Genomic DNA, 24,628 nt, shown 5'->3' with positions numbered 1-24,628 from the left:
CTGAGTACGAGTGTATCTGTACAGTCTTGCCTGTCTTCAGATCAGTCAAAAAAAGCAGCCAGTGCCAGAAGAGAAAGGGTTGGATGAAGCCCATGCTCTTCTCTCTCAAGATTTAGTGAGCTCTTGGGCTTTTTTTGAGACAAGCAGGTACTGATGAGGATGGGATATCTCTCCAAACCTTGTGAAGAGAGAAGTCTGTAAGTGCATGGTTTAATCCTCTGGTGCAGGCAGACGACTGGTGGGTGAAGAGCACTCAGGTCTCTGTCTGGCAGGTCACATTTTCTTTCACTTGTATGTCTGTCTCTTGCAGGCACCAGCTGGGAGTTGTGTCCATGAGCCAGTGCAACTGCTGCTCGGTGACCCGGGACTCCCTGTCCTACATCCTCAGCAGGCCCACCCCTGGCAAGTTCAATGATTGCCCCAGCAAACGCTTCAGCCAGACTCTCTCCTTCTGCCTTCGTGTAGCAGGTGGGCATTATTTTGGAGGCAGGACCTCCTAAGGACAAGAGGACGTCCACAAAGCCAGAGCTCTCTAGAAAGACCACCCGGAGTTGTGCTTGAGTGTGTGAACATAACACCAAGGGAAATGCAGCTAGGACATCTGACAATTTTCTGCAATATTTTCCTTCATGGCAACCCATGCCAAGCTGAGGTTCTCCAGTCTTGAGTCCCACACCCAACTGCTCTGTGTAAAGTGAAGCCTCTTTGGGCCATCTGAGGGATAAGCAGGAGCTGCACCCATCCCAGAATGAGCTGGATCCCATGACCGAGTTTGCACTGGCTGGGTAACAGTTGGCTTTTTCTTTCCTAGATTGCCAGGAGTGGCTTCTGAAGTCAGAAGAGATCCTGATGACTCTGGTCCAGGGCCTCGATGGATCCTGCAGATGTGGAGTCTCTGCTGCCTACTTCAAAGGTGAGCTGGGCAGGAGCAGGGCAGTCCAGGGACCACCGGTCGTTGACGCCCATTCACTTCTGATTTTCAGCCCTGTCCTTCCTGTTGCATTGAATCCTCCCGGCTTGGATCCCAGAGAATTTGAACTTGGTGCTGATGACGCAGATGCCAAGTTTTAGGCAGTGCATGGTCCTGTTCTTCCGTGTTCTGCAGAGTGCTTCCAGCTGCAGCTCCACCAACACACATCGGCGCTCATCTGCAGACCACCAGCTGTTTTGGCCTTGAGTATTTGCACTCAAGCGGATGTGGCAACAGGGTTGACATCTCGACTAGGAGTTTGTTGCCCAGCTGACCTTATGATCCATATGAACTAAGCCAAGTTGCAGCAGAAATGCAAGTGGCCTTACTGGCCTGTGTTGCTTTTCTGATATCCTCACTAGGTTAGTGTGCGAGTGTGATGAGCACACGCAGACACATGAAGAAGACTTTGCAGCCTGCATTGCCAGCGGTGTTGTGTTTAGCTTATGTTTAGACACAGCCCGAAGAGACCGTTCTGACTGCTGTTGGGACTACAAGGCTTCAAAAAGATGAGCGCAGTACCCGGGTGTGCTGTGTGACTTGGTCCCAGGATGCCCCTTGGCAGAGCTCACAGCATTGTGCGGGTGGTATGAGCTGCCCTGAGTCAGTCTGACCAGGAGGGCGGCGGTGGTAGAGATGAGCTGGTGAGCTCTGTACCTCTTCCAGGAGAAAGTGGGTCTTTGGCGGCATGGGGAACCTGATGCAGTTCTCTGCTTGTCTCTGCAGAGCCGAAGACAGCCTGCCAGGACCTGGGGCTTGTGTTCACCACTCTGCTAACTGCTAAGTCAGAGGACCAGCTGAGCAGCCTGCTGCTAGCCTTCAAGACCTTCCTAGAGACGCCCAGACTTGTGAGTTTTGACAGAAGGAACATCACAGCAGAAAGCTCCTGCTTCAAGGATGTTAATGTGGCAGACTTGCCTCCAGGTACCGGTCATCATTCTTGCAGGTTGGGGGATATGATGCGTTTGAGGGTGGAGATGTGGGTCTAGCTCCACTAGAGGAGGGACATGTCCCTCCCTCCATTTCCCCAACTCTGGCAAAGATCTCCTCCATTTCCATCGCATCCAGTCACTAGAGCCCATATTGCTCATTATCTGGAAGAGCAGCAAGCTCTTCGCTTGCTATTAGCCAGTGTTGCCAGGGCTCTTCGAAGGAGTATGGAGCACACAGATTATAAAAATCTGAGCCAGCTTCCTCAGTCCTCTGCTGAATTTGGTCTCACATCAGCAAAATAGTGTGCAACACTGTGTTGTTTTTCTGGGGCTCTGTGCTTAGGCCCATATTCATGACATTTTTGCTTTCCAAGGTGTCCCATCAGAGATACCAGAAGGGACTCGAGAGCCTTCTGCACAAGTGGTCAAGCTACTCATCAACGAGGTGAACCCAGACAACCCAGGGGGAGGAGAGGATGCAGAGTACATTGAACTCTTCTACACTGGACAGACACGCTTCGACCTCCGGGGATACTGGTTGGTTCTCTACAACGGTAAAAATAACCGGGCCTACCGGGTGTTGGACCTGTCTGGACACCACACAGATGAGCTGGGTTACTTCTTGGTGGGGAGTGGCGCCATGCACCCAGCACCCATGATCACGCTGCCCCCTAACACCATCCAGAATGGGGCGGACGCTGTGGCTCTCTACTACAGCAACACCACCCTCTACGCGATGAACATGGCCGTGACTGCAGAGGGGCTGGTGGACGCTGTGGTGTACACGTCCCGAATGTCGGAGAAGGCAGACCAGCTGGTCAAAGTGCTGGTACCAGGGCAGAGCATCCTGTACGAAAACGATTCTCACAGCACGGAGGATGAGTCTCTGAGCCGCTGTCACAGCCTGAGCACAAAACTCCAGAGCAGCTTCCAGGTAGGTTTATGGCAGATGTCCGTTCTCCATCCATAGTCACTAGCAGGGCAGTCGTCGTGTTTCAGTATGTCCTTTATTTGGGAGAGCAGGGAATTCTGGCAAGCCACATCTACCTCCTGCCATCTGCTGATGCTCTCACCAGCCCTCACCTCTCTGTCCCCTTCACCTGCCTCTTGTTGGCCAGGTAACAGCTCCCTGCCCTGTGCAGCATGGCTCAGAACCAGGAGATCTCTGAAGACAGCTTACATGCCACCAATCCCAGCTGCTTTTGGGCAGCATCCTGGACTCTCAGGTTACCTTAAACCAGATGTGGAGGCACCTCTTCACCTCTGCTTGTTTGGTCCCACCTTCGGGATGTGTGGTATAGCACATCACATCCCTGGGACCCAGCTTCCTGCAGGACAAACGTGTGAAGGACATGCCTCAACCACTGGTGTCACTGATTTGTGTTAATTCATCTGAACTGTTCCTTTTTATTTCAAAATGTCTGGTTTCATGTAGTGCCCCTGAAGGAACATGACAGAGTATATATGCCTGTCCTGCACAAAGCTGGGTAAGGGCGGGCTTTGCTGCTCCACTGATGGGATTGGGCCAGCACAAAGGTGTGCTTAGGTCCAAAACTGGGACAATAAAACCGCTCTAGGAACAGAAGAGATCTGCTGTCAGAAGGGAAATGCTGAGTAGTCACGTTTGAAGGGAGGTTTGCAGTGGGAGAGGACCACAAGGAAGTGATTCCATGGACTGGAGACACAAGTGTAGAAATACTCCCAACAGCAGGGGAAGAGAATTGTTCCTAGTCCTGAGGGTGGGCGCAAAGGCAGTGATTGGAATGCATGGTGATGGGACCCTGCAGTCAGGACAACCCTTGAACAGATGGTGGGAGTGAGAGCAGCTGGTGTGAGGCAGAACCACCACAACCTCTTCAGGCCTCACCAGGTAGCTGTGGGAGGCACGAACAAGAGGTAACACCGTGAGCAGCCATCACTCCACCTGAAGAAATGGGAGCAGCAGTAGTGGCAGTGGCTTTTGTATCTCTCTGCAGGTGACCACGGTGACACCGCTGGGAGAGAACTTCTGCAGCAGCTCCTCAGCACTGGTCCCTCCTGCCATCCACATCAGCGAGCTGTGCCTGGCTGGCAGCACTACCCCCTGCCGCTTCGTTGAGCTGGAAGGGAAGCCTGGCACCAGCCTGGAAGGGCTCAGCCTGGTCTTCTTCTCGGGGAAGGATGGCAAGGCGCATGCCAGTGTCCCACTGAGGGGCACCATCGGAGCCACGGGGCTGTTCGTGTTTGCACTGGACGGAGGGCATGGGCATGGTGAGGCTGATGGCACGGACCTGGCATGTGGTCTGTCTTCAAACAAATGGGCAGGTGGTTGAGCAGCTTTGAGGCAAGGGATGGAGGAGGGTGCATGGCGTGGGGAACAACTCTTCCTTGTCTTTCCTGTCCTTTATTCCTGTTTTTTCTCTCTTTGTTCTGCCTGGGCTCTTCCATCAACACTTCAGCAGAGAACGTGCTTAATCCTCCTCCATGCCCCGTGCAGGGAAGAAGGACCGGGAGCACTGAAGGCTCTGCCTGCCAGTACCAGGACAAGGGGGCTTTCAGGAGAAGCAGGGTCCACCAGGACCGTCGGGTTGTTCACTGATGCCATGTTCACTGATGCTCACTGAGCCCTGCAGTGCTGCTGCCTCCTCCTGGTCCTGAGGTGGTGTTTCCTCAGCACATTTGTTTGTCTTGATTTGGTTTTTGTTCACCTTAAATTCTGGCTCAGCTGCGTGAAGAGGACTCTGCATCTCAGAGGAACCTTGATCTGTTTGGAAACCTGTGTCCACAGCGAGCAGTTGCTTCTTTACAGCTTTATTTGGCCTCAGTCACCACCATTATTTTGTCTTCGCTTTCTGTTCTTGGAGTTCTCCTTGTTACCAGCTTGTCCTCTCAGGCTCAAGGCTCAGCCTAACACTATCTAGATGTTCACCCTACTTATTCCCCTGGCCTTTCCAGATGGGACAAACCTGACTTTCAAGGACACCTCTGCTGCTAGCGAAGGCTCCAGCGCTATTGCTGTGTACAGCACCAGCCTGATTCCTGGTGGCACAAAGGCAACATTAGAGAACTTGGTGGATGCCGTAGTTTACACATGTGAGCCCAACACAGCTGGAGGACACTTGGACTTCCTCGGACCATCTTATGCTGTGCCCTGCAAGTATGACAGGTGAGGTTGCTTCTCTGGGAAAATGCCTTTGGGTTCCCTGCACCCAGGGCCTCCGGCTGGCGTGCCACTGAGCTTGTTGCCTTGTCCTGTGTCCTGTATGGCTGAACGTGTTCACCGGTGCTGTGGTGACAAACAGGGAGGTGGGTAGCACATTGCAGTGGAAAACATTTCCCCACCCTTGGCGTAGGGAATTGAACTTTGTTCCTCCACTGCTCGCTTAACTTGCTTCCCCCGAGGGATGAGTATGGTGTCACATGAAGGAATGCAGCCTTTACAGATAGCAGCTGCACATGCTTCTTTGCCAAACTTTTTCTTTAAAAAAAAAAAAAAAAACAAAAAAAACCAAAACACCAAACAACAAACCAAACAAAAAAGAATAGCCCTGTGAGCAGCAGAACCAAACAAAACCTGACATCCCTTTTGCTCCTAGGTGGACTCAATAAAAATAGGGCTGAGCCTTTCTCGTGGTGGGAATACTGTCAGAGTTCCTCCTGTCCACCAGATCCCCATTGTTAATTAAATCCATCCTCCGCAAGTCCTCTGCTCCCCTGTCCCATTTGGTGTCACAGGAGGTTCTGCATTCGTAGCCTCCCCTACAAGTGCGCGTGCACGGAGTGCAGCCCCACGTGCGTGGTTTTCCCAGGAAACAGATCTCCAGCTTCTGTCTGGCTGAAACACTGTGCTGAAACCTCGGCGGGGTGGTTATTCACAAGGTCGGGGCAGAGGTTTGGTGGGAGAGCTTACATGGGCTGACCCTGTCAGTCCAGCTCTGAACGAACGTGTCTAGAAAAGCTGGTTCCTCACACCGTGACCAAGTTTCTAAGCCCTGGTGTGGGGAGGGAAGCAATAGGCTAGAGAAATGCAGGGGCAGATATTGTGTAGCTTGGAATACTCCTTATCCTGGAGGACAAACTCTTAATTTTGGGAGGCTGGCTGTAACAAGGCAGCAATCTTGCTCCTTACAGAAGCCAGTCAGATCCAACAGGTTTGCTCTGTCCAAGCCCAGGTCTTCTCCAACTGGTGGGGTTGGCTGAACCCATCTCTGTGATGGCTCTGTGAGTTGATTTCAGCTCCAGCTCCAGCAAACTCTCCATCATCCCCAACAGCACGAGGAACTGGGACCCGGGAGGGGTTTGTGGTTGGAGGTGGGAAGAAATGTGTGTGATGTGTTGGTGAGCTCTGACTCCTCTTCTGGGGACAGGCCCGTGTCCCTGAGCCGTTGCACCTGTGGCAATGCCAGTGCAGAGCTGCAGTTTGCCATCTCGGACCCTACCCCTGGTCTGCAGAACAGCTGTCCCCAGGACACCTTCGCGGTGGATCTCCACCTCTGCCTTCTGACACCCAGTGAGTGGAGACGGGTGCCCCCAGTGGTGCGGGGTGGGAGGGCTGGGTTGGGGGGGACGGGAGGCTGACCCCATGGCATGGGAGTGGGATGCTGGCGGGGACCCTGCTGCCTCCCAGTCGTGAAAGGGGAAGTGCTGGGGGAGAGCTGATGCAGACACCCATGTGTTGATGTGATGGCGCCATCCCACTAGGGCAGCCTCTCTCACAGCTTCAGCGTCTGCTTGTATGAAGGTGGCCACATATTTGATTTGAGACGTCTCTGCTCAGGCAGGGCTGAGCCTTGCTCTTGGGATTCCTTTCTGCAGTGTTAGATTTGCAGCAATGGCAGGAACCCCCCACCCCCCAGATCTCTCATGGTGGCAGGGGCATGGTCAGGGACACCGCCAGCAAACCCTCCTGTCTCAGCCCATCCACGGGAACAAAGCGGTGTGGCTCAATCCTGACTCCAGAGCCAGCAACCAAAAGCACAGTGGGGTCTCCAGCTCCTGCAAAGGCCATGGAAGGATCAGCTTGTGGCAGTCAAGATCTGGGTAAAGTGAAATGGAGGTTGTTCTTCCTCCTCCAGCCTCCTGAGAGGGGCAGGCAGTGGACCTCTTCTTTCTCTCCCAGTACCACCGACCACTCTGTACTGACCTGTGTGGTGGGACACGTGGGGCATGCCACTTCCCTACTCCCCTGGGAGGCTGGTGAAGGAGTGAAGCTGGCATATGTGGTGGTAGAAGGCCAGAAGTGAAGACTCACCCTGCAGGAGGGGGACAGAGGAGGATGGGATCTCGCAGAGCGTGGAGGAGCTTTGCTCCTGAGCTCAGGCATGAAGCCAAGTGTTTTGGAAGGGGCACACAGCTGGGGGCTTATTAACAGCCCCGAGCTGCACTCAGAAAACTACGTCTTCTTTTCCTCTAGACTGTTCCATGTGGACCCTGCACCACAGGAGGATGCTGGAGAGCTTGGGAAAGGTCTTGGTGAGCTCCCTAGAGGAGAAGTGCTCCTGCGGAGTCTCTGAACTCTACCTGCAAGGTTGGTGACCCGCTCCGCTTGCCTGGTTCACAGTGTCCTCCTCCCTCACCCATCCACAGCTGCTTGTCATCAGGATGGTCCCTTCTCAAGACAAACTTGCAGACTTGCACTTGAGTGAGGGGACCTGGAGGAGCAGTGGCGGGTACGAGGGATTTCAGTGAGGAGAGCAGGAGAGAGCCTGATACGGGCTGCTCACCGGAGGAAGGGCAAGCTAGAGGGACCGTGAGGAATGGGAGTCCCTGATGATGCCTTGAGATGTCTGGCAGACACACTGAATATACTAAACCCACAAAGCAAAAAGCTATTTGCACTCTAGAGGACTCTGGTTCTCAACTCTGATAAGTCTTAAGTACTTGGAAGTCTTAGGGACCTACAGTTTTTGAGGGATGGGAAGAATTATTTCCCGTTTTTTGGCTTATTTTGTAAGGAAATGAAGGCTCCACAGCTATGCTTTGCCTCCATTGCCCAAAAACCTTTCTGACCCTTTGAACAATTTCAGACAACTCTCACCAGTGGGTAGAGATTGTGAAGTTATGGCACGTAGAACAAAGTATTCTGCTGGGTTGGGTGGACAACTCCAAGTCCCTTCTGTCACCGAAAGAAAGGTTGAGCGTGTGCTCGTTACCTGCAATACAGCATGGCAGGGTGATTTCGGAGCGGTGGGGTGAAGCATGGGAGCAGGAGGGTATTCCTGGAGCAGGGCATGAATTCATGGGAGCAATGTGTTCCTGAACAGCCGGAGGGTTTCTGACCACCCAAGACATGCTGTTGTTTCTCCACAGAGCTGAACCTGACCTGCGTGGGCTCCCTGGTGAAGGTCTGGGGCCAGGTGTGGGCTCGGCAGCCAGAGCAGCAGCAGTCCATCAAGACCTGGCACCAGGGCTTCATGGCCAGCCCCCATCCCTTCTCCGTGGACGGGAGAGTGCTGAAAACCAGTCCCGAGTGTGTCGCCCCCAAAAATACACTGTCTGTGTCGCACAGCGGTGGTGAGTAGGAGGTGAAGCTAAGCACAGTGATCTGCTTCCAGCACAGCGAGCGGGGCCGGCACCAGGGTCAAGCCATGTCTCCACGTGAGAGGGGCAATGCAGGGCAAGCCACCAGGGACCTCTGATGATGCTTCCCAAACACAGCTGCCTTCTAGAAATTGGTGGGTCATTACGAGAGAGGTAACGATGGTCAGTTCCTCCAGCGTGATGGGGTAGTCAGCCCTATCACGCCAATACCACTGGAAGTTTGGGTGTCTAAATCTTCTCTGAGCTTCACTGGGGAGCCCATTACTTACGGAGCTGTTGGACATACAGCCCAGAAGGCCAATTGCTCGCACCAGCAGCTGGTAGCTAGGCTGGAGCCAGCCAGAGTCGGCACGCTGTGGGGGATGCAGCCAGGGGGGTGGAAGAGTGGTGCTCCAGATCAGGAGGCTGTGACTGCCCAGTCGGTTGTTGCCCAGGGAAGTTGTGGGTGCCTCATCACTGGAAGTGTTCAAGGTCAGGTTGGATGGGGCTTTGTGCAACCTGATCTGGTGAAAGATGTGCCTGCCCATGGCGGGGTGGTGGACTAAATGATCTTTAAAGGTCTTTTCCAACCCAACCCAACCCATTCTGTGACTCTCTGATTCTGTGACCTCCTGGTGGCAGCCTGTGCTGGGAAAGGTCATGGCTACAATGATCCATCTCTCCCTTTGCACCCTCAGCTTCCTTCCAGGGCTGGGAAATCGCCTTGTTTGTCGTGGGATCTCTCCTGCTCATGTTCTTGTTGGTCAGCCTGGCATTTTATTTCATCAAAAGGTGAGAAGCCACCTTCCCATCTGCCTTGCATCTCTCACCCTCTCTTTCCCCAGTGCTTCCTCTCTAATCGCTGCGCAGGGACCTGCTCCTTCACTCGGGTGAACGCCTACATTCCGATGCTGCATCCAAACACTCCAATAAGTTGCTCCTCATTTTTGCAGCAAAGCCCCTTTGCTTTTGATGTGGCAGACCCCAGGTTCTGCAGCAGGTTCAGATAACCACCAATAAAACCATGGATAATGCTAGGCATGTCAGAGGGCACAGTGTAAAAGCCACCGATCTTACAACGTGCTGTGGTGGGAGAGCAGAGGGCTGAAGGCTCGTGGCACGCAAGGGGCAGTGAGATGATGCTTTGGCCGCGGGGAAGAGCTCTTCCGTAGAGCAGGGTGGAAGCAACGGACAGTTTAGGATTACCTTGATGGGAAACAGCTTCCACATTATAACATGACACCACTTTAAGTAATGACTTGGCGTTCCCTAATGGTGTCAGCAGGCAAACAGCAGCTTAACGCTCAGGCTGTACGTTTGTCTGGAATAAATGTTAGAGTGGATGGGTTATTTAACCAGCCCCGGGGATTTATTTCCATGAATTTTTACTGATCTTCTTTCATCACTGGATAGAGGGCTTGTGTGCGCGTGTTAGAAATAAGGAAAGTTCTTAAAATACATTCGAGGAACAGAAAACTCTGTATGTTCTGTTTTAAAGGAATTATTAAAAAAATAAATTGTAAGTAAGGTTTAGGAATCTCTTTCAGAAACCAAGGTGGTTTGAAGTTGATGTACATGTGCCAGGTGATGGCAGGTGTTCTGCTCCTGTTTTTCCCCAAAACATTAACAGAGACCTCAGTAAACTCTGTGCCTGCTGAAGGCTGGTCATCCAGCCACTTCATTTTAAGCGCAAAGATGAGATGCAGATTAGCTGCCTTGTGCAAAAGAGACTCACCTTGCGTTGTTTTTTGGCTGTTGCTTTTCAGACATCCCCCAAATTACACCAACATCGAAATGAATGACCGCGGGGAGATTGCAGCAGACTTCTAATGCTCCCGGGCACCACGGCATGGACAGGGTCTAACAGCACTGGGGCCAGGCACGTGTCTCTGAGGGGCAGACTGGTTGTCCAGCTCCTCCGTCTACCGGGGTTGCTGTAAGGACCTGCAAAATGCCCAGGTGTGTGTGTGTGTGTGTGTGTCTGTGTGTGTGTGTCTGTGTGTGTGTATACAGCTCTGTGTGTATGTATGTATCTGTGCGTGTGTATACAGCTCTGTGTATATGTGTGTGTGTGTATACAAATACCTGAATTATTTTTACACTTCTGAATTTTGACGTCAGACTAAAGGAATTCAAAGAAACAGGCTGGGGACTTCTTCTAGGCTGGGGACTTCTAGACTTCTTCTAAGTGTGCTGGCCAGAAAGAAGCCTGCTTGGCTGGTGCAGAGGAAGGACATACTCTGTCTCCTCTCCAGATTCACTGCTGGGTGATGAACCAAGGCCACCTCCCAGCAGACCTTTCCACCCGGCAGGCCAGTCCAGTTTGTAGTCCCTCTGGACTCCACTGCTGCCGTACATCAGCCTCCCTTGAGCCTTTGTCCAGGCAAGGAGGTTCTCAGCATCCTGCCCCTCTCTGCTTGAGCAGCTCTGCACCAGCGGCAGCCTGCACTGGGGACAGCCCTTGCTGCTGGGGACCACAACCAGGAGGACGTCCTGCCTGGAAAAAGGGGTTAGAAGAGAGACAAATACCCAGCTCGTGCCCAGGTGCAACACTTTCTCGTATGGTCCTGCCCGTGTCCTGGCCAGGCAGAGGGCCAGACTCCACATCTGTTGAGATTTTGGGGTGAGGAGGGTGACCTAGGTGGAATCTGCTCGGTAGAAAGTTGTTTCCTACACAAGCGTGATATACCCCTAATGGCGTGGCGGCTGATGCCAGGCCTCCGGTAGCATCCTTCATGTGTGGAGCCGGTGCCTCACCTCATGGGTTAGAGCACCCTGAGCAGCTCCAAGCATGGTGGCAGCAGCCAAGGAAGATCCAACCTGTTCACTGGTGGGGCTAGGGGTAGGTACAAGGAAGAAAGAGGTCCCACACTGTTTCTGAACCATGGCGTATAGAGATTTTTACTGAACAGGGCTCTGCTGAAAGAGGGCACAAAGCGTTTCTGTGATTGATCGTCACGGCACTGACCCTCGTGACAGGAAGCCTTGCATTTTCTTTGAGACTCACCTCCCTGCTGTGTCTCTCTCTTAGTTGTGCCTTCTACTTGCAGGCAGCCAGCCTGCACTGCTGAAGTCCGTGGGCCACCAGCCAGCTCCAGCGTCAGCCAGGATGGGCAGCACAGGAGAAGCAAGGCCATTGCCCTGCCCCTTGTGCCAGGCAGCCCCTTTCTGCCAAGAGGGCTGAAAACATGAGGCACCAGTCACCTTCTCCGCTGGGTGCTCCACACAATCCTTAGGCAGCTGCCACAGCCTTGAGAGGTGGTTCTTCTTCACGACTTCATCCTGCCGTCAGCGCAGCGCTGCTAGAGCGCGCTGGCGTCGCGTGAGGTCAGATGAGCTCCATCTTGAACTGGCTGAAGTTTGGCACGGTGGGCGAGGGCTCGGCCATGCTGCTGAAGGGGACGCAGGGCTGGTTCGCTGGCACGGCGCCGTGGCTCACGGTGGAGCTGAGCTGCTGCAGTGTCATCAGCACCTCCTGCTGCAGCCGCTGCTGGTGCTCCTGCTGGCGCTCCAGGCGGCATTGCCTCTCCAGCACCACCTGCAGAGCCTGGCTCAGCTTCTGGATCTCCGTCTGTACAGCATCCAGCTTTTCAGCAATGGCATGGGAGCTGGGAGCAGGCGTAAGCACTGGTCCACCCCAAGCAAGGTTTTGAGTTCCAGGACTTGCAGGGTTCGGGAGGGCAGTCTGAGTGCTGGCGTCTTTGAGCTGGAATAATGGGAGGCAGGAGAGTAGGGAAGGTGAAGCATTACCAGCTGCTCCTTTAATGGCGATGAGCAAGAGAAGGATTTATTCTGCACTTAGCTACAAGAAAGGCTGAGATAATTTGGTTTGTTCAGCCTTGAGAACGGAAGGCTTAAGGGACACCTTAACACCACATTCCTGTATTTAAAGAGTGGCTACAAAGAGGATGGAGACTCCCTTTTTATAAGGAGTCATATGGAAAAGATGAGGGGCGATGGGTACAAGTTACTCCTGGGGAGATTCCAATTGGAAACAAGGGGAATGTTTTTCACGGTGAGAACAATCAGCATTGGAGTAACCTCCCCAGGGAAGTGGTGGATTCTCCAACATTGGACAATGTAAGGTTTGTCTGGGCCATCTTGTCAGCACCGTGCTTTTGCCAAGAAAGGTTAGACCAGATGATCCCTGAGGTCCCTTCCCACCTGGTATTCTATGATTCTACAAGGCATGAGAGAAAGCCATCGCCTTGTTGCAGACCTGTGGACCTCACCATGCTCTGAGTTGCACTTCATCCCCACCCAGCCCCTACACCATTGCTCGGCAGGAACACCACGCTGCCCTGCATACTGTCAGTACGTGCTTAAGGCACCTGGTGGTGGATGCTCCTGGATGTCAGCCGAGCTGCCCGTGCTGATGCCCAGCCTGTGTTTGCTCTCTGCAGGGACAGAAATAGCATAGCCTGGCTTTTTCTTTCCAGTCCCACCCCCGTTTCTTGTACTGCACCCTGAAGCAAAGGGCTGTCCTGCTCCCTGAGAGGGATCACGTGCTGGTTTTGAACCTCATGGGAGCCTTTCTCCTGGGAAAGGCATTGAACAACCTGTGTCCTCTCAAGCAGCTGGCAAGGGCTCTTGGCAAACACCTGAGTGGATAGTAGAAGGCATTTGCTGTGTCTGAACAGAGACAGGGCCGTGGATGACAGCTCAGCCTGACTCATGGCTGTGTTGTGTACCCAGGATGCCACGACAAGAAAGGCAAATGTCACGAGTCCTACCATCCTCCGTGGGGCATCACTGAAGTCTCTGGAGGTCAGGGCCTGCTCTGAAGGGGTAAGCCCTGGGCACTGGAGCAGCCCCATGGCTATGTTGCCCTACTGGCTGCCTACCCGGGGTTGGTCCTGGCACTGCTGGGTCACTTATGTTTGCCCTGTGGCTCGCTGCAGCTGCCAGCAGAGCTGAGCTTGGCCATGGACCTGGCCAGCCGCTGCATGGCCACTGTGGCAGGTGGGAGGGCTGCAGGGATGTGGACCTTCTGGGACAACACATGCATGGCCATGGCCTGAGGGTCTCGTGGCATGGCAAGGCGGGTGTGTACGCATTAGGGATTACAGCGACTGGACGTGTCCCAGAGAGCGGCCATCCTGGCTGTGTCACCCCATCCTGGTCTGCCACAGCCCTTCATCTCCTGCTGTGGCACCAAGCCACTCAGCTGCTGGTGTCCTCATGGTGGCTTGGGGAACCTCCTGAACCGGTACTGAAACCAAGCCTTAAACAAGGGGTCTGTGAGCTGCAGGTTGGAGGCCAATGCTGGCAGAAACAGGCAACACCGTGGCCAGCATTGCCCAAGGGCAGCAGTGAGTGCTGGCTGCAGGCAGGTGGGCAGCACGCCCCATGCACCCAGCGGACAGGGGGGCTTCCCAGACAAGCTAACCAAGTGCCAGGGTCAAGCATCGCTCCGGCGTGCAGTCAGCAGAGGTCAGGGGGGTCATTTCAGGAGCTCTTTGTCCCCAGTGGCCTGCCCCATCTGCATGGGTTGGATGCCGCAAGGTGCTGCGTGGGGGCGTCCCGGCAGGCAGCACTGCACTGGCTCCCGGCCGGAGCAGACAGGCTCTCCCATCCCACCGTGCCGCCTGGCATCCTACCTTTTTCTGCAGGAGGATAGCCCTGTCCACGATCTTCTTCTTCACCATCAGGGCTGGGTTCCTGGCGGGGGGTGCGGCCAGCCGCCCTCGGCTGGGCAGGGGCTGCAGGGGGGTGGCTGGAACCCCTGGAGGGGGGCAGCTCCCTAGAGCCGAGGGGACACCTGTGGAGCCATCATCGCCTGCAGGGACAGAGAGAGAAATATCTTGAAAGGAGGCCCTTGTGGGCTCCCAGCAGGGAACAGGGAGCCCTTTCCATGACTAGCACTGCCAGGGGTTGGCCATGGTGGCAACTGCCACCGTGGGGAGCCAGGCCTTACCGTTCCCGGGGAGCAGTCCCATGGGCAGGTTCTCCCCAAGCTGCCCGCTGTCCTTGCAGAGCGAGGCCACACTCACGATCTGGATGCCCTCCTTGGTGTCCTGGCCACCAGCAGGGCAAGGTGCCCGGCTGCCTGCAGGGACCACGCCAGGCATTGCGGGGGGCCGGGCACCCGGCGGCTTGGGTGGCTCAGCCTCGCGCCCCTGCGGCGGTGGCCAGGGCTGGTCCCCGTCCCAACCACCTGCTGCCAACCCCGGCTCCACACTCTTCCGCTTGAGGAAGAGGTACACGGCCTGCGGCGTCACCCGAATGTCATCCAGCTCCAGCACCTTCTTGATCTTGCGGAAGCTCAGTCCGGCCCTGCGCAGCTCCACGATCCTCCTCTTGGCATGGTCGTCCAGCCGGCCCATTGCTCCCGGCACCCCTCCTTGCGCCCAGCACCTACATGCCCAGAGCACAGCCGCTGCGGGGACGCCAGCAGTCCCCCGGGCAGCACTAAGCCCCGCGATGGTGTTCGGGCTCGGCTAGTGCTCTGCTGCCAGGTTGCCGGCTCCGGCCATGGGTCCATGCGACGCCATCCCCAGCTTCCAGCAGTGACCCAGTTCCCAGCTGGAGAGGAGGAAGGAGGCAGCTCTTCCCACCAGAGTGACTAGGGACAGCCCAAAACCCGTCCCTTGCTCACACGGAGCCCCCTCAGAGCAGGGAGTCCAACCTGGTGCCCCGGTCCGCTAAGGGCACAGAGGATATTAACAGGCTCAGCTCTGCTCTGTGCCCCAAACTGAACATGGATTCCCCACTGCCAGCAGCACAGTGAGGAATGAGGAGCAGTCAGGGTCCTGAGCAGCAGCTCAGCATCCCGGGGAGCTCAGTGCGAGTCCTGGTCCATCACGCGAGGCTGGCAGGTCCCTGCTGGAGCTTTGTGTCCCTGTGGTGGCCTGGAAGGTTATGGCGAGCAGAACCAGGGATGCCCACGTTGACAGCTACAGCATGGAAACTGTTGGTGCTGCAGAGCCTGCACTTTGGGTCTGGAGATGACACTGTCCCATACCTTTGGGAGAAGAAAAAGCAACCATTTATATACCGGTTGTAAAGAAGGCACTTGTATAAATATAATGACTGTACCTCCTGTGCTTCCCCTTTCTCCCCATGCATACAGCCCTGGCAGGTGGTGTCAGTCAGGGGACGGTGGCTCAGGACATGGTCACACTCACCGTGTGTGCATGGGTGGCGTAGCAGGGACCACGCTGCTGGGTCACACCCTGGAGCAAAGCAACACGTTGGGACCGGCCCCAGGGCAGGATGGGCAGTGCTTGGAGTTGTGTATATGTGTGTATATACACCTACACAGGGATATACTTGTATATGTGTGTACATACACACGCATGTCTGTATACAACTATGGTGGATGTTTTTTTCCACTTCTTATCAGCTTCCTTCATCTGCAGGCAGTTCTTGGACAGTCGGTGCTGCAACCGCTGCCTAAAGGACATACTTTTGGGTTTCGCCTCACCAAAATAAATAGGCTCCAAGAATTCCCATAAGACAGCAAAACACTTCTGGGATTAGCAATGTATAATAGAGGCTACCTCAAGTGGTTGCTGCCAAGCAGATGTGATATAGGAACCTTTTCCAAACCCCACTTCCCCAGGCACACGTGGATCTTAAAAAGGACAATGGAAGCGTTTTGTTGGCCAAAGAGGCACAGAGACTATTGTACATCAGCCACAGAAAGCCACAGGGAGAAATGGAGCCACTAAATTCGACGCAGGAGTTGTGCCCCTCTGCATTTTACTTCTTCTGTGGCAAAAGAGAGAGACATTTAACTCCAGAGATGTACATTGTACTTTGATCCAGATCTGTTTACATGCAAAGGCCTCCCCGTGCCCTGCTATGTGCGTTAGGGACCTTGCAGATAAGAGCTGGGGTATTGGAAGACAGATGTCCCTCACTGCAGAGACTGCAATTGCAGAGCAAGAGGAAAAGGTCAGAAAGACCCAACCTCCTCCATGCCAAGGGGAGATGCTACAAGGAAACCACCACCTTGAGCTTTGTGTGGCTGCTGGTACGGGGAGTTCAGGCCCTGGCAAGAAGCTCTGCCCTCCTCCCAGAGCGTTTCAAGACATGGCCGGAGGACACTGGAGCAAAAGCAAAGCAGTGTAGCTATTTGAACAGCTGGTGACAGAAACACAAAGTTTACATAAATGCCAGCAAGGCCAGCGCCCCACGCCTGCAGCCTTCGTCCAGCCTCCGCACGGGAGGAGAGATGATGAGCGCCTTGGAGATGTGCTGACTCCATGAAGCATCTGCCCCAGCTCCCTCTTCACTGAAGCCGTGACTCGCTTTGTACCATCCCCAGGTCCCAGCTCTTTCCTTCCTCACCCGCTCATCCCCTCCAGACCTTCCCCAGCCCTCTGCAGAGCTCCTGCTGCCCTGCCCTCCCGGGCTCGGGGACAGCTCAGGGGAGGCACAGACCATCCCTTACCCGCTAACCCCATGTCAGCTCGGCATTCCCCATGCAGGGTGTTCCCACATTTGCTGGAGGAGCAGTGGGATGAGGAGTTTGACCAGGATGGCTCCTTGCCGCAGCGCATGGCTCCACAGGATGGCTCCACACCAGCAGCACATGGCTGCAAGCAGCAGCTCCACGGAGATAGCATCAGCACCCCAGAGCTCAAGGGCACTTCATCCAGGCTCCTTATGCTTCAAGAACAGTACTCGTCTCTGCAGTGGGGCTTTTTAAAAATAGGTATTTACTGATCAGAGACAGACTAAGACCTGGAAACCCATTTCAGAGAAGACACCAAAAAGCAGGCTGTGGGTCAGAGTCCAGCTGGCGAGCTGGAGGCGAGTGCAGGCAGAAGGGCAGGGCAAAATCCAGCTCAAATCCTGCTCGCTTACACCATGGGTAGGAGAAAAGGGCTGCCAGTGAAAGCAACAGGTCATCCCTCCAGACAATACAGTATTCCAGCAATTTCCTCCAAGATCAGAACAGTCAGCCTCTCTGACAGCGCGGGTCTGGCTCCATCTCTAATTACGCCTGTGTTTATCCAGGTCCTGCTGCGAATTTGCAGTTTTCCTGTACTAAACATTCTCCCCATTTCCACAGCTGAGTCCATCACCTTCTCCGCTTTCTCCCTCTCCAGGGGTGATTTTCCCAATGGAGCTGCAGCCTGTGTCATGCAGGCAACTTATGCAACACAGCGGCCCAAGTTACACATTCACAGAGAAGAGACCTTTACACTCACCTGGCCTACAAGATGTTTGTTACTCTCCAATAATTTTTGCAGAAGAAAAAAAAAAAAACAAAAAAAAACCAAAAAAAACCAACAATTCAATGAAAGGGAAAGATTCAGGGATTTTCCCAGCCCTGTGATTTTCCATAGGGACGGAGTTCCCTTCACTTCTCAGGGCCATGCTGGGGGTGATGTGGTTCATCTGAAGGTTTGTTATGCCCCTCGGGAGAAGTTAATTCAAGCGGTGGCTTTGCAGGGGGACAGGGAAAGGGAGCACATCAGTGGAAGCAAATTCACAGCACTGCAATCACGTGAGCTTACTCTCTGCCTTTACCCCTTTGCATTTCTGTGGATATCGGGAAAACGGAAAGGTTTCAACTCCTCCAGAAAGTCCCTGGAACAATGTCATCTGAGCTGACTCAGCCTTTGCTATTTCTAAAACAGAGCAGCACCACAAAGTCTGCTTGGCTCGGAGGTCTCTGTGCACAGCGCAGGCGCTGTGACCTGTGTGAGCACTACAAAACCCCGTTCTGACGACGCAGCTTGCCACCACCCACCTGGCTATCGCCTTGTGCACCAGTCACAGCCCCAAGTCATTTTTCAAGCCCTGATTCTGCAGTCATGCCTGTCTGGACATGATGTCGTTCCCCTGTGAGCTATGACAGCTTTGGTGTGGTTCCTCACGGGTCTGCAAATGTCCTTCCCCCCCCCCCCAGACCCCTTGTTTTGCGTACTCACAGGGTGAAGACGCGGTGACTGGAACACTCGGCTTATGGCTACAGTCGGAGAGGGCTGTCACGCAGCACCGCAGGCTCCAAGTTTTGCCCTTCGGTGGGTTGACTTGCGAGACCTTACCCAGCCAGTTGGACACACGCATTTCTGTGAGCAGCTGCATGTTTTTGCAGCCAGGCCTGCAAAAGGAATTTCGCTTCAGCCTGCCAGTTTAGGCGTCTGTCCAAATTTCAGATCTTTCTTCAGCTGCTGCTGAACCCTTGCAGTGCCTAAAGTCTTTAAGTATACTTCGTGTAGCTGGAAAAGCTCCTTTAACCAGACATCACTCCTGGTAAAGCTTCTATTCCATAACTCTGCACGCAGTAATATCCACAGAAACACAGACCAGAGCCTGGAGCAACCTTATCACCACCGGGATTATTTCCTTAGCTCTCCTGCTCTCTGGCCGAGAAAATATTATATACAATGTGGAATAGAATCAAGAGAGAAGGAAAAAGAAGGCAACACTCATGCATGCCCCAGAATTCCCTTCAGGGCAGAGTGGATTTAAGGTCTGAGAAGGAGGAAGAGCATGAATCCGAGTTTCCTACAACCCAGATGAAGTTACCTAACCATTAGCCTGAGGGCAAGCAGCTGGCTTTTCCTCTTCACCGCTTGTTTCTGTACGCTGGGCTTGGACCCAAAGAAGCGGAGCTCCCCAGCGTCCATCCTGCAGGTCCCTGGGGCAGATCTGCCCTGCTTTCCGGCACACACGTACACCCACCGGCTGCATCGCCGCCCGTCTCTCCCCCAGTCCTTCTGCAGCCCTCATTACCGGGGTTTGAATGTCAGACTCCCCAGGGGTTCAACATTGGCTGTGTGACCACAGCGCTGACTTGTGTCCGGGAAGATTTACTTCTCCCTTCTGTGTCACAGCTGCGAGCCTGCTCCTGGACGCGGGCAGTTTTTGCCCTGGGGAGGTGCAAGCAAACCTTCTTCCAAAATTCATGCTGGGGCGAAACAGGGAAGAATCAGATCCCTGCAGAGTCTTCAACAGGCAGTAGTGCCATGCCACGATCACGCAACTGCTTTACCCTGGGGTTGTGTTTTCTCGATGGCTATTTAAGTCGTCTGGGTGAGCTGCACGCCAGCACGCCAGCGGCCAGCCTGGCCCTCAGGGATGGAATAGCCTCAGAGAGACGCCAGCATTTATCTATGGATGGACTTAACCAGAGCAACAAGCTGCAGTCTATCATTTCAGAAGCAGCACAGCCACAAGGGTAGCAGATACCACGGTGGAGCAATGTGTCTCACCAGTGAGACAAAACTGTTGGTGCTGAGAATGGCTGTGACCGGGGAAGGGGGAGGAGTGGGAGAGGGAAAAGCTGCAACCCACGGAGAGCGAGAAGAGGCAGCTCATCCTGTCTGGTCTCAGCAACTGAAAACAGCCGCTCTACGTTGTTAACATCCCAATGCACATTGGACTCAAGAGCTTGCTGTGCTGCAGAGAGTGCAAAATACTCCTGCCCTAAGAAGGTCCATGTAGGACCATGAAGTACAGTTAGATGTGGGTATATCCCTTTCCTTTCAACTTGAACCACCTTTGTACAGTGCAAGGACAGTGTTCCAGGGCATAGGATGGGAAACAGTTTGACTAATGCGTAACGGATGCACAGGGCACCCCAGGCTACACAAAAGCACAAAAAATAAAGAAAGGGAAGGTTTTAGCAAAAGGGAATTGATCCTCATGGACCTTGTAAGGAGCCACAAGCCCAATCTGCCAGACCGCCCTTCACCCTGGGCTTTGTGGTTGGCAGCAGCTCGGCGAGGTCCTCTTGCGCACCCTTGTCTTTGCCTCTGATTTCCAGCCCTCCTCCTCAGATCCCCAGCGCACCTTTGGGAAGCTGGAGCAGCTGCAAGCAGCTGGGCAGGGACACTGATCCATCCTCATCGGTTTTATTGCTTTCCCACAGCATTCTAAATAGCCACTGCAAAAGCTGGCAGGATGAGTCCTTCTTCACTCAGCAGCAGCTCAGAGGGGAAAAAAAATATTCAAAACATCCTCCAGAAGCACAAGGAGGACAGTGCTAGTTTACACTTGATTCAGATATGGAAAAGGGCTTCTTGCAACCAAGAGAGCAAGAAGCTTTTCAAGTAGAGCGAAGGCAGAGCTGCTGTGGAAGGGGCCAGTCTGCTGGGGGAATGCCCGATTCCGTCTCGTCCCTCAGAGGAAAGTGCTTTGACTACAGTGAGCCATGCTGGAAAGGAAAGACGAGCTGGTATGGCAATGCTCTGCTTGGTTTCTTGCCCTCGGGGTCCTGTTTCAGAGCCTGCCCGGCACAGCTTTGAAGGGACGTGGATAGTTCTTAGCTCTTCACCTAGACAACAGTTTCAGTGCCGTACAAACAGACCGGGAAATCTTAGCTCCATGGAGACAGGTAATCAGAAAGAACTGGCAATGTGGTTTAATGGTACTTAGCTCAGAGGAAGATTAACAGTGTTAGGTGTCCTACGCTGAAATGTTGCCAAAGCAGGAAGATCTGTGCCAGGGAAGACTGGCTGTTTCCCCCAGGCTGCAATTTTATCCGGTGTTGCTGCTTTGTGGGTTATGTCAAGCCTCATGGAAGCAATAACATTATCTAACAACATCGACGGCTACCAGCCATACAGACTGCTCTACCCCATGTTACAGAGCCCCTATTTTCTTTGCAAAATTGGTGAAGGAGCAGCTGTGTTGCAGGTTTTATTAAAAGGAGACAAGTCAGTTGACTTTAGACGGTGCTGCTGTTGCCTGAGCCGTGCCGGCTCCCCCTCTGAAGGGGTAACCTCATAAAGAGCTTTTTAATCAACTTGTACTTCAGCCATCAGAACAGCAGAGAAGAAAGGGTTGTACATCTGGCCCAGGATTTGGAAGTGAGCTATTTAGAGCCCAGGCCTAATTTTGCTCAGTCACCTTTGGCAACTGACCAGTTCCTTTAGGCTCTGATCTGAGAGCAGTTGAGGAGCTAGCCCCCTGCCTGGCCACACTTTAAAAATTAGGTCCTCAAATGGAAAATATAAAACCTTAAGGTTTTACTTCAAGGTTTGCAGTACGTGCAAATTGAAGAAAGTTGGGTCTCTGCAAGGCTCCTTTAATTAACAGCTTGGGGTTTGCAAAACCAATTGTGAGTAGGATGATCCACACAGTTTGCTTTTGGACCCAGCCAATGCTGCTACAGCCTTCTGCTAACTGGGGAACAGGGTGTGAAGACAAGGTGGTGGGACAAATAGGAGCGTGTCTATGTGGTGAGTACCAGGATTGCTTAGGGGCAGAGGGTAACAACAGTACAAACACAGTACTGGTTCCTCACGTTTGAGGGGGGGAAAGGAGGAGTTTCAGAAATACAGGAAAATCCACCCTAATGGTCAAAGAGTCCCAAGCCACACAGTGCAAAGCAGTGACCCTGTATAAAATCGCGCTGATGGATAGCTTTGTACAAAAAGGCTTTGCATTGGATCAGCTCTCCTACAGCTCAAAAACCATAGGTCAACGCCAACGCCATATCTCGTGGTCTAACAAATTTAGCATGGCTGTGATGCTGTACCTGGTAAAGGTCAGATTTGTATTAAGAAATGAACTGGAAGGTCCAAACCTGATATTAATGACTGCAGTACCACAGCTTGAAGGAACAAGAGGCTTCCACGGACCACCTGGAAAGGCCTTGGGCAGAGGGACAGGCTGGATTTCACATCCAGGCTCAGAAATCCATCTCTGAGCTGGGACTGAACAAACTCATCAAGCTGTGCTTAAGTATTCAGACAAGAACAAGAAATGCCACGTATCTCGCTGCCCTGCCTTTATCTGTACAGTCAATGTTAGCTTCTCTTGAAAGTGTTTTGCAGCTTTAAGTGTGTGCTCTCCAAAGATGCAGCCCTTACAGCAGAGAGAGTTGCGAAGGCTAAACCACCAGCATACCTTGAATTTCTAGTGTCCTTCACGTGCCTGAAGAGGAAACAAATCACTGCAGAGCATAATGTGTTATTTGTTCCTTGTGGTGAAACCAGGACGTTTGAGGAAGGGTAACATTGAGCAGGCATATTCCTACAGCATCGGGGCATGCTTTGTAAGTGTTGCAGAAAAACAGAGAAAAGGTGCATCATGGCATAGTTTTCAGGCTAAGAGCCCCAAAATAGCAATTTATGCATGGGCACATTAAAGTGCAGACAACCCCAGAGTCCTGACCTTGTCAATGGCCTAGCTGCTGGCGTCCACTGCAAGAATCAGCCTCAGACCTCGAGAAATGCCAGGCCAGATGCTCAGAGACTACTGCTGAAGACAACTCACCTAGAAGTGTTTCAGCTAAACTGCTAAATTCACCTCCTTCTGCAGATTAGAGAGGAACCCCCACAAATCTCCTCTTTTGCTGTTCCAAATTTATATAGCTACTCAACGGTGCAGCCAGTGGAAACTGGGGCTAATCTCAACTCTCTGCAGAGACAACCGAGGCTGTTACTACACATTAGGATGAAAAGTTTCCAAGCCCTTAGAAGACAAATCCCCCATCCTGTAATTCCTCTAACGAAGCCACACAGACTGTGTTCTCTGAAGCCAGACACACGCCTAACCTCCCCGTAACACAGATGCAGAAGGAGAGATGGACTGAACGGGCAGATGGACCAAAGCTCTTACAGCACAGGGAAAACATCAGCAGCAAGAGGCTGTGGGCAGCGCAGTCCCTATAAGTGCGAAGTAATGTCCGGTATATGGCACCTCACCACGATAAACGAACGCCAGTGGTTTAGTGCTGCTCTTGGCAGAATAACCCACCGATCACCTGCATCTTCTGGGGCTCAGGGAGAGCCCTCTGTAGCCACGCCACCACGCCACAGCGGCTCCACAACCCAAAGCCAACAAAAAATGAAGCACCCGGTTGCAAGACAGTGCAACACCCAGGACAAGCACTTTCAGCCTCAGGTGGCATTTAGACTAATTAGTCCTAACCACCATCCACCTGCAGAGATGGCAGTACATAGCACTGTTCTCATCAACAACCCGGAGGTGCAGGAACGAAGAGACAGAAAAACACAGGGGCAAGATCCAAAAGCAGCACTCACGGAGCTCCGTTCTTTCCTCTCCTGCTCATCTGCATTGTCTTGGCTGGAGCAGCTTTGTGATTGCTTGCTGCCTTAAATCCACCACCCAGCCAGCTGTCGACACACCGGCAATTTCTAAAGAGGATCTGCACCTCTGCTGGAAAATTGCTAGGCGGGTTTCTGAGTTCCAGTAGGGGCTGGAGGACAGCATCTCAGAACGGGCACGCCACTCCCAGCACTGGCACTGAGTCTCAGCGCAGCACCAGACCTCTGCATCCCCACTCCGAGTGCGTCCCTGGTCTGCGTGCCGAGCAGCAGCGGTCCACTCCACCCAGAGCAGCGCCCCATGGAGTGCAGGATGGCTGTGGGCCACAGGAGCTCACCATCACCGGCCTCCTGCCACCCCTCCCTGCCGCTTGCACCCCGGTCAAACTACCGCTGTGAGAAGTTTCTCTCCATCCTTCCCCATCACCCTCCCGGCACCCAAACCAGCTTAATGCACAGCAGCGAACAGGCAGAGCATCCACGTACAGGGACTAAAGACGACTGCCAGGATCCTCCCAGGCGACGGCACCAACTTGCTGCCACTGCTGCATCCTCCGGTGGCCGTGGCCAGCTAGGGTCCCAGCACAGCCCGGCTCTGCAGCAGCCAACTTTTTGGGAGGCTGCTGTTTGAAAAGCTCCTGCCCTCTTTGTTTGGTTGGGGCAGAGCCAGCAAAGGCTGCCGGGAAGGTCACCCAGGAGGAGACTTATGTACTGGGAGGGAGGAGCCCTCCTCTTAACTCTTTCAGGGCAGCCTTGCGCCAGGACCATGAGGAGGCACATCACCTTCGCAGCCTCAGGGTGCAGACCTGCTCTCCATCCCATCCCAGACCACAGCTCAGACGTGGCCGGCAGCCCCTGTGTCAGAGGATGGAGAAACCCCACAGGAGGCAGCGGTGTGGTGCCGTCCCTAGAGGTCCCATCCAGACCTGGAAGCACCAGCTCCTTGGGCAAGACCACAGCGGTGATGGTTGCCTGCCGTGTGCCAGGCTGAGCGGCTGGCATGGGGCAGAAGGTGACGGTGGCACCATTCGCTCTGAAAGTGGAGCAGACACGCGCTCTGACCTGTTCTCACCTTTGCTCGTGCCCCCAAATGAGATGCTCAAATGTCTCTTCTTGCTCAGTCTTGGCCTTAAGGCTTAGTCCTGCCAGCTGATAGCAGCCACTGAGAGATCAGACCCCTCAGCACCTGGCTACCACTGTCCGGGGGGACGGTGTCCCTGCCGCTCACAACTCTGCAGGGAGCTGCTTCA

The 24,628-nt window shown here is 53.7% G+C and overlaps 2 protein-coding genes across 4 annotated transcripts; one reads left to right on the top strand and one right to left on the bottom strand.

Moving 5' to 3' along the window:
* Window positions 1-4,619: 4,619 nt before the first annotated feature.
* On the top strand, window positions 4,620-10,230 carry LOC309677801 (uncharacterized protein; the record flags this gene model as incomplete). The annotated part of the gene is made up of 6 exons (XM_082490695.1): window positions 4,620-5,047; window positions 6,249-6,391; window positions 7,295-7,408; window positions 8,191-8,394; window positions 9,099-9,192; window positions 10,167-10,230. Exons 1-6 carry the CDS (start codon window positions 4,803-4,805, stop codon window positions 10,228-10,230), a joined length of 864 nt encoding a protein of 287 aa, XP_082346821.1. The 5' UTR covers window positions 4,620-4,802.
* A 1,169-nt stretch (window positions 10,231-11,399) lies between these two features.
* On the bottom strand, window positions 11,400-24,001 carry LOC309677867 (uncharacterized protein). 3 transcript variants are annotated; one of them, XM_082490765.1, is made up of 4 exons: window positions 23,865-24,001; window positions 14,318-15,364; window positions 14,001-14,179; window positions 11,400-12,106 (listed from the first exon to the last, which is right to left on the bottom strand). In XM_082490765.1, the coding sequence occupies exons 2-4, from the start codon at window positions 14,724-14,726 to the stop codon at window positions 11,729-11,731; spliced, it is 966 nt and encodes a 321-aa protein (XP_082346891.1). In that variant the 5' UTR covers window positions 14,727-15,364; window positions 23,865-24,001; the 3' UTR covers window positions 11,400-11,728. The 3 variants fall into 3 exon arrangements, with proteins under 3 accessions (XP_082346891.1, XP_082346892.1, XP_082346890.1); XM_082490766.1 differs by lacking the exon at window positions 23,865-24,001 and adding an exon at window positions 18,288-18,352; XM_082490764.1 differs by lacking the exon at window positions 23,865-24,001 and having other exon boundaries at window positions 14,318-15,603.
* Window positions 24,002-24,628: the final 627 nt, after the last annotated feature.

Source organism: Vanellus vanellus (assembly GCF_965231255.1).
Source record: "Vanellus vanellus genome assembly, chromosome: 14".
NCBI classification, from domain to species: Eukaryota; Metazoa; Chordata; class Aves; order Charadriiformes; family Charadriidae; genus Vanellus; species Vanellus vanellus.
Note: the sequence above shows the minus strand (reverse complement) of the source record. Positions and strands in the feature narration are given on the sequence as shown.